Here is a 9,875-nt window from a genome sequence, read left to right as displayed (position 1 = left end):
GCAGCACTATAGCCAGGGTTCCATTGACACATATCGAAAGGTCTGATCAAAAATGAAGTTTACGAAGAAGCATATGAGAAATACAACAGAAACAAACTAAAGAAACATAAAAAAAAGTGAAAAGAAGTTCTAAAAGATATATAGGATGCTTAAGGACTATGAAAACATGTTGGCAATTACCATAAAAGACAGTAGTGAGGTCTTTTACCCCAATGGAAGAAATAAAAGGATGTTTAAATGGTGTTTAAAGGAGCCATGTCTTTCCTTGGAGACAAAGGGATCACCATGTATTTAAGTGTGTAGAGATTGTTATAAATATTTTCTGTTTTTACAGAGAAAGGTGATTATCTTCCAATGAATGATAAGTAAAAATCATACTCCAAAACTCCAATGTGAACTGGAAACATTACCAACTAATCCTTTCATCGGTTTTCCTGATTTATTTATTGCTAGAAAAGACAAATAAAACAGTATTTTGTAAAGTGGGATAGAAAAATAGTACGTAGATAGACACGCAGAACTAAAATCAATCTCTGGGTCTGAGGTACAAGTGTAATCATCTTGCTACAGAGGTTCATCAAATGTTTACTTACATAAAATTAGTTTTCAAAATTATGGATTTTTCTTTTTAAGTTGAAATATATTAAATAACATTTCAGGTTACTTTCAGATTTTGTTAATTTTATGCAAACCTATTAAGAAACTCTGTACAGAGTGTCAAGAACAAACTCAGAGAATGCACATTGGCAGTTCATTTGTATTGTTCTCAGTCATTGTCTTATTTTAAGCAAGTCAAAAATCTGAGCTTGTATGACCTCTGTTTAAATGTGGTAAACATTAGTACACTTGGAATTAAGTTCAAGAAAATTTATAGTCAAAATATACTGGAACATAAACTATTTAATCTTCTTATGGAAGCTATCACAGATTATTATTCTTATTGATTTTTGATTCTAAGATATCAAACTATTTTGTGCTCTGTTACAATCAGAAAGCATATCTTTTTTCCAATAAAATGTTACTTTGTAAAATTATTTCTTTTCCATTAGTTTGTATAGAGTCATGTCACATTGAATAGTATGTCTGAGCGCTTTGTGAGTGACATTGCATGTTGCAGCTGACCGTGCTGCAGTGTTGTTTTGGAGCTGGTTCATTCTCACACTGGTGTCCATTGGTATTTGTCAGATTTTCATTGCACCTCGCAAACCCCAGAAGGCCAAAGACAGAGAAAATCCAACCTGTAACAAAATGTATAATTTAATCACCTTTACTCTGCTTACTGCACATATATTTTAAGATCCAAATGTCAACTAGCTTCGTCAAGTAATAGTTTACATTATTTCAGTACCCCACTCATTTCATGATATCCTCTTTATGTAATATATTGTAGCTCCTCTAGTTGACTTCTGACAGTATGTTACTGCAGAAATTAATAAATAAAAACGTATCTCTTCCCGTAACTATCTCTTTCCTTACCAAAAGAGAAATAGTAATTGATTCAAATACAAAACAAAGATTACTTTCAGAAAAAAATAATATTCTTATATCAATGAGCATTTTGAGACATGAAATGTAGTAATTGTCTTTCAATACTGGGGTTTCTTCATCCTTATCTCAGTTTGTCGGAAAGGTCGCAGGCTGAGGGGTACCTTATAGAGGTTTATAAAATCATGAGGGGCATGGATAGGGTAAGTAGCCAAAGCCCTTTTCCTAGGGTAGGGGAGTTCGAAACTAGAAGGTGTAGGTTTAAGGTGAAAGGAGAAAGATTTAAATGGCAACTTTTTCATGCAGAGAGTGCGGTGCGTATGGAACGAGCTGCCAGAGGAAGTGGTGGAGGTGGCTACAATTACAACATTTAAAAGGCATCCGAATGGGTACATGCATATGAAGGATTTAGAGGGATATTGGTCAAATGCTGGCAAATGAGACTAGATCAGTTTAGGAAATTTGGTCGGCACGGATGAGTTGGACCGAAGGATCTGTGTCCATGTTATATGACTCTTACTAGATAACTACCATAGCAGAGTTGGAACTAAACAAGGTAAGATTGTTTACATCACTCGCCACCACTTGAGGTGTAAAGAGACAGAAAATAGCTAGAAGAAGCAGGAGGTATAGCCACTGTATGCCTCAGCAGAGGTTGATGCCAACAAGTGAATTTCTTTGTCATCCATATATATTTGAATCAATGCAATTCTAGTTTAGTAACACTTGCATGCACTTTTATAACAAAGGTTTGGTATGGATGTGGAGTTAAGTGAAGATAAATTGACATTAAGTTGGAATCGTGACATCAGCCTGTCCTTTTCCATGTTTCAATGAGGCAAGAATGAAAGTGAGTAGTGAACTCCTTCAATTTGTAGGTAAGTAATTAAACAACATGTAAAATCAATTAAGAACTGTATTAGCAGTGCACCAGTCTTCAAATCTGTCATCAACTCGCAAGGGTCATTCAGTGTGCAGCAGGGAAGATCTTCATTGGTGAAGTTGTTCAGCTGGGAAAGCACTATCTGTGAAATGCAAGAGCTCCGGCCGTGGCTAGGTGAAGGTTATGAAACGTCAGCTTTCCTGCTCTTCTGATACTGCTTGGCCTGCTGTGTTCATCCAGCTCTACATCTTGTTATATCATTTCATGATTCTTTAGCTTGAATTTTCAGGATTGTTTATTTACTGCATGTTTTGGATTTCATTTCATAATTTGAAAGTTCAGAGATCTTTTCCATACAACCCAGGAATAATGAGCTTGAAGTGAAATCTGAGGTAAATTCAATTTCATTTACACTTACAGAAAATTCAAGTTTATTGCTGAAGTTTGAAGCACTCTGTTAAAACTTGGAATGGTTGTGACATAATTTCAGATTAAGGCAGTGAATTCAAAGCTGACACCAATATTTTATACAAATTACACTTTGATATGTCATCACAGAAAAACCCATTGTTCACAAATATCGAGAGATGTGACCTTCCGCAATATGCACAATATTAAACTCAGCTGATGTAGGCATTGTTAAAATAAAGACTCATCACAGCTCCCTACTCTAAGTCACTATGCTCAAAACCTTCAAGGAGGCAGACAAGCAGCTGTTGGCTTTTGCAAAGACCTGGACCAAAGATGGCAGCAGCAAATGGAGAGATTTGATGGCTGGAAGAAAGCAGGGGAAGTATGGGAGGTGGGGTTGGTGATAGGGATTAAAAGACTGGAATATACTTGTACAAACAATGTGACCTTTAACTACCTGTCAGCACTCGAGAATGACTTGTACTTAGAAAGAGGAGAAGGGAGAGGATTGGTGACATGCAGGGCAGGTCTCAACTTGTGGGTTCTGGTAGGCATTGCTGGGCGTCTTGCACAATGAAGGAAATTACAATATTTTAATATCTCATTCATTTCTTGGCATGTCCTGACTGCTCTTCAACCATCTGTCAAAGTAGTAATGGTTTGTGTTAAAATTGAAGTCCAGATATCAAGATGATCTGCATGCCTACAGAAGGGCACTGCTGGCTTTTGGGTGTGTGAGCTAGCCACATGCCCGAAGGATCAAGTAAAATTCTCAGAGATAGCAAGAACTGCCGATGCTGGAGTCAGAGGTAACACAGTGTGGAGCTGGAGGAACACAGCAGGACATGCAGCATCAGAGGAGCAGGAAAGTTGATGTTTTGGGTCAGGACCTTTCCTCAGAAATGGGGGAGGGGGAAGGGAGCTCTGAAATAAACAGAGAGAGGAGAGGTGGGGCTGGGGAAGGTAGGTGGGATGGTGACAGGTGAGTGCAGGTAGGCAGTTGTGGGGATTGGTCAGTGAGGTGGGTGGAGCGGATAGGTGGGAGAGAAGACGGACAGGTTGTGTCAGGTCAAAGAGGCGGGGATGAGAGGGAGGGTTGGTCATGGAATGAGGCCGGGGGTGGGGAGGTTTTGAAACTAGTAAAGTCCACATTGAGACCATCGAGTTGTAGGCTCCGAAGGCGGAATATGAGGTGCTGCTCCTCCAGTTTCAAGTAAAATTCTTGACTGTCAGGATCCATTGATTTTCTGGCCCATAAGTAACATGGGGTATTATAACTGCCCAACTGATTGCTATCTACTAAATGGTAACAGTATGCCAAGTGGTAGCAGTATGCCAAGCTTGGCAGTGCCTTATTCTTTTGATTTAGCTTCTCTATTTCATTTCAATTTTGCCTCAGCTATGTGCTGTGACCTTTCAATTAACTGGCTTCTGTCTGTCCTTTATCACAAATCCTAAAGATAATGCACTGGCTGTTTGCAAACCTTATTACCTGTTGTTTTGAGTTTTATTTACAGTTTTATACCACATTTATCATTTATACTGACATTTAATGATGGCATTCTCTCTACAACAAAATTGTCATAGTTTGTTGATTAAATTTTTCAAACAGCTTTTTGTTCAAAATATAGATTTTAATTCAAATTGACAAACAAGGATATCACTGCGTACTTTTCACAATAACATTATATTGGTTTGTTGAATTGTGTTTCTCGAATCTAATACCTCCATAATGTTTTAACTTGAAGATGGGACATTAATGTCCAGAGCACTGACTCTTAACTGAAGACAGTTCCCTAGAGACCTAATTCAAGCAGGAAAAGAAAATGTTCATTCCACAAGCACGGTGAGAAAGGAAATCTTCTTGTCTCCCATTTTAGTCAGAGAGTTGTAGTTTCTGTGTAGCATGTGAGAATTTGTAGCATACATCAGTAGTGCCAGTGAGCAAGTTGAACACTGTACACTGATGCAAATGTAAAGCTGTGTTGCTGTTTACTGAAAAGGGTTGTTGCAACATATTTTGCAGATTTCTGGAACCAATTTATTCCATAAACAGAGCTTAAATGTTACAAGGTGAGAAATTGTTTTGCATGGATAAGTTTCCTATGTCTGACAAATAGGCCATTTCCAGCAAGGTCACAGATGCAACCACTTTGACAACTGGAGCACTGGAATAATGGGACATGGGGATTTATCTGGCTGGGATTATAACCCTACTTAATTCTCCCCACCAGAAATCCTGAAATTGTCTTATTGTCCCTAAAGTCTTTAGTTAAAATCTGATGAACATCCCTTCTGTCTTCTTGCAGTCTTAATTTTAACCTGCTCTTCTGAGCAGACAGGGAAGATGTCAATTTGAAACCAGCACTGTCTTTTGTTAAATCTGAAGGTTGAGCTCTGATAATGTTGGGATGCGATCCTTCTTAACCAGTGGTCAGATTGGTGAAGGAGAAGAAAGAGTCTGAGCAACAAGAGAGTAAAAGTGTAAGCATTGTACAAATACAACACAGAGGCAGGAGGACTGTTCCTTCTTTAAAGAAGGTTGCAGTTTGGAAGCTGCCCTGAAAGAAGACACCAAGTGGATAAGGAAATGGAGTCCCCAGTAAAACGATCATGAGAGCAGGGGCAGTCCAATTTGGTTTGGTTGCATCAACTGTAATTCGGGGTACTGACTGCATTCCACATCTCCCAAAACCCCATTCTCACAAATCGGTTCTTCAGCACAAATCTGCAACCACAAGGCCCAGGAGATGAAGCCTGCTCCACTGGAGTCTTTGCCACTCAGCAGGGCCTTTTGTAGGGGAATACCTTTGCACAAGCGCAGGCTGGGCCACAAAAATCGGCCCAGAGCTTTCCAGAAGCAGAGAAAGAGGAGATATCAGGGAGGGCTGAGTGTGCCCATGAATTGTGACTAGCCAGAATCAGACAGCTTCCCAAAACTATGCAATTGCCTCATGTCTATTCCCGTCAATACTCCATTGGTGGCTGATATAGGAGACAGTCTACAGTACACAGTCAGATCACCAATTTCCTGTCGCTAGTGGAAGTTACAGTGCTTGGAAGGGGGCATGAGGTCCTAAGAATCATTTCTCTTTATTCTATTTGGCTGTGACGTTGGCAACACACTATCGTGGCATAGGTTGTGATATTGCTGTCGCAATTCTTTTCTTTCTTGTTGGTCATGTCTAAGTAATCGCCCTCAACAAATTTCCGTCAACCACTGGGTATTGATTGACCTGGGCTGCTCCCCTTTCTAATCATTAAAAATTATTTCACCCTCTTTGAATTACAAAGTTTCTGCTTTCCCTCTTGCCATTTGGCACTCTGCTGTCACCTGCCAGTTACAGGCACTCTCTGTTCATTTTGGGCAAGCAACTGACTGGGACCGTGCACATGTGGCTTGGGAGTTAATTGCCAAGCGTCACTGCAGCACCAGACCTCCCACTACCAGAGCTTAAACGTGATCGAACAAGGGCTACTGCTTTTTGTCATGTTCAACGTCAAACAGGTTTCAGGTCAGGGTGAGCTTCAAACTGAAAGGCTGATGGCGGCCATTCTTTTTTGCCTATACCATTCATCTTAAAGGCGTAAAAAGTATGAAGACTGTGGAGGTGACTTAAAGACTGCACAAAATATATTTTAAAGCCTTCTAATTCTTTTTAATCTCTGTTGTAAATCTACTGCCATCTAAGATATTGTGTGCAGCTGCACACTGTCTTCCCAGCCCTAAATGCATGTCATTTCAGTAGTTTGATGCAGACAAGTGTTTTACTTGTTTACAATCTGTTTAAATAATGGCCTTGACTTCAACTTCAGAGCATCCCCAGGGATCTGATTTGCTGAAATAAATTAGAAGCTCAGAAGCTCTGAACTCATGAAGTGGGACTTCTAGTTCATACCAAACCAATTATTGTGGGAAGATGGAGAAAGCGGAAAAAAAAAATGATTTAAATAAAAACCAAGACAGAATCAGTGGCAAAGAACAACCACAAGCTCAAGTTTTATGTCAAAGTTTATTAAGGACAAGAGATCAGAATCTCGCCAGGGAAATGCAAGCAAGTCTTAATGAGTTAATTGATCAAACTGACACAGAAAACAAATTTAAGTCGGTGGAAGTGAGAGGGATAGAGGAAACTGCATGCTGATTGGAGGATGGAAGACAGATACAGTGAAGCTTAGCTGGAGGGAGATGCAGAACTTCAGGAGTCACATGGAGGTAGGACATTCTGACCAATAACAGGATTTATATACTCAAATGCCTCAGGCTGTGCAGAACCTGGGGCAGAGAGCGGAGGAGCTTGCTAATGAGATTTGTTCAGCAATTTGAGAACATGTGAGCTCCTCCACTGAAAGTATGGCCTAGCTCAGGGAGAATTCTACATGACATGTCACTGAACGGATGCAAGAACACCACGTGACATAAGCAAATGACCTGTATTTACATGTTACATTCTGTCCCAGGGATAGCCATGTTGTACTGCCAACTCCCCAGGCTGCTGACTTCCTTGGATATACCACGAAAGGGCTCAATGGTGGCGACAGTACCATACCTGCCAGTGAATTTTCATCTTTGGCACCTCTGACTGAAGCACCATCTAAACAACAATGCTCGTAATCTAAGCTGCCACTATATTGGCACAGGACAGGCAGCCTATGGCTGTGCCCTCATTGACACTGCAGTCCCAAGAATGGCACTGTAGGCATCTCAACCTCACACGTAAACCAGCAAGCAGCAGCTTCCACTCTTGCCTCACCTACAGGAGGCGAATCCCATTGGAACAACTGTGTACCAATGGTGGCGTGCCAGTAATTTTACTCTGGGTTCACTTGGGTGATTGGTTATGCTTCCTGTTCACTGATTTACCCAAAATATAACAAGATGGTTCACAGTAATGGTGGGATTTGTTTTGTGCTCTCACTGAGGCACAGTGGGTGTGTGACACGGTGCTGGGTGAGTGGTGCCACTCTGACGCCGGTGGTGATGCATTTTCCAGGCATCGCAGAGGAATAGCAGATGTATCGGTGTGGCAGGCATGTCAGTTATGGCCACTCCTTGTGGGAGGGGTGTGGCACTGAGCCAAATGCAAGCAAGGATGTGTTGTCCTTAGGAGAAATGTTAGGATCCATAAAGCCAAAATTTTCACTGACTGTTTAGACAGTCCACTAGAAGATTTTGCAGAGCAGGATAATTGGGCTCCACAATATCTTCCTCCTCCTCCTCCTCCAAGTACCAGGTATATTTGACAAAAAGGTGTCAACCTGGTGAAGCTTCAACACAGGACTACGCCCCCAAAACTGTGCCAAACAATATAAGCACCAAATAAAAGGCAGGGTTAAATGATTCCACAACCAATGCATTGGAAAAAGCTCTGCAGTCCTGCTACATCCAATTGTGAATGGTGGTGGACAATTAAACAGCTCACTGGAGGAGAAGTCTCCACAAGTATCCCCATCTACAATGATGGGGATGTGCAGTGCATCAGCGCAAAAGACAAGGTGAAGCATTCACAGCAATATTCAGCATGAAGGGCCGAGAGGATGATCCATTTTGGCCTCCTCTGAGATCCCCAGAATCAAAAATGCGTCTTCAGCTAATCCTCTTCACTCTATATCAAGAGTGATAATCAAGAAATAGCTGAAAGCAATAGATACTGCAACAACTATGGGCCCAGACAATGTTCCAGCAATAGTACCGCAGACTTGTGGCCCAGAATTTGGTGCACCCTGGGCCAAACTGTTCCGGTACAGTTACAACACTGGCATTGATGTTGTAAACAATTGTCCGGGTATGTCTCTAAACAAAAAGCAAGATATACTTAACCTGCCCCAGCCAATTACTGTTCCATCAATCTACTCTTGACCATCAATAAAGTGACGGAAGAGGTCATCAAGCAATACTTCCTCGAATATAATCTTTTCACTTATGCTCAGATTGGGTTCTGCCAGGGCCACTCAGCTTTTAACCTCATTACAGCTTTGGTTCAAACATAGACAAAAGAATTTAAATCCAGGGCTGAGTTGAGAGTAACGACCTTTGAGATCAAAGCTGTATTTGATAGAGTATGGCATCAAGGAGGCAGAGCAAAACTTGGGTAAATGGGAATCAGGAAAGGTTTACCACAGTTTCATTTTTATAGAATCCCCACAGTGTGGAAACAGGCCATTTGGCCAAACAAGTCCACACCAACTCCTTGAGGAGCACCCCACCCGGACCCATCCCCTATCCTGTAACCTTGCATTTCCCATGGCTGATATCCCTAACCTACATATCCCTGAACACAATGGGTAATTTAGCATGGCCAATCTACCTAACTTGCACATCTTTGGACTGTAGGAGGAAACCAGAGCACCTGGACGAAACCCACGCAGACAAGGGGAGAATGTGCAAACTCCACACAGATAGTCGCCCGAGGGTGGAATCGAACACAGCTCCTTGGTGCTGTGAGGCAACAGTGCTAACCACTGACCCACTGTGCTGCCTCTAGTCCTCTAGTTTGGACTCATACCTTGCACATAGGAAGATGGTTGTGGTTATCGGAGGTCAGTCACCTCAGCTCTAGGACATCTCTAAATGAGTTCCTTTGGACAGTGTCCTAAGCCCAATCATCTTAGCTGCTAGCTGCTTCATCAATGACTTTCCATCCATTAACAAGGTCAGAGTGGGATGTTTGCTGATGACTGTAGAATATTCTGAACCATTTATGACCCCTCAGATAGTTTCTGGCCAGCCCTGTTGTGCACAGTGCAGGAGATCACCACCACAATAGAAATTCTTCAGCAATAATGCTGGAGGACACTGCCCAACTGGTCAAGGCACTAGAATTGTGCCTTCAGGAGTCTGGTGACTTACTTAATGGTGTCTCATGTATTGAGATGACAGTGGTTGAATGGACTCTGAATCTCCATTGTAGGGTTATGCACATTATGAATAGTGATTTCATCCATGGTTAATCCTCATCTTCTAGCAACCATTCACACAGTCTCTCTGATCGCATGAACAACTGCTGCAACTACATTTGCCTCAGCTCAAATGTGACAAGCTGCATACCATCCAGACAATGACGGAATTAAATTCCTTCCTATTAATAAATGCAGA

The 9,875-nt window shown here is 41.4% G+C and overlaps 1 protein-coding gene across 1 annotated transcript in view; it reads right to left on the bottom strand.

Annotated features, from left to right (window-relative positions):
* Positions 1-425: 425 nt before the first annotated feature.
* agmo (alkylglycerol monooxygenase) overlaps positions 426-9,875 on the bottom strand; it is a 343,652-nt gene continuing 334,202 nt past the window's right edge. The window contains exon 13 of the mRNA XM_048612759.1: positions 426-1,238. Coding sequence (XP_048468716.1) covers positions 1,182-1,238 — 57 coding nt within the window. The 3' untranslated portion in view covers positions 426-1,181. The remainder of the gene's footprint in view (positions 1,239-9,875) is intronic.

The sequence above is a fragment of the Rhincodon typus genome, chromosome 2, assembly GCF_021869965.1.
Source record: "Rhincodon typus isolate 14 chromosome 2, sRhiTyp1.1, whole genome shotgun sequence".
Lineage (NCBI taxonomy): Eukaryota > Metazoa > Chordata > Chondrichthyes > Orectolobiformes > Rhincodontidae > Rhincodon > Rhincodon typus.
This window is presented reverse-complemented; position numbering and strand designations above follow the sequence as displayed.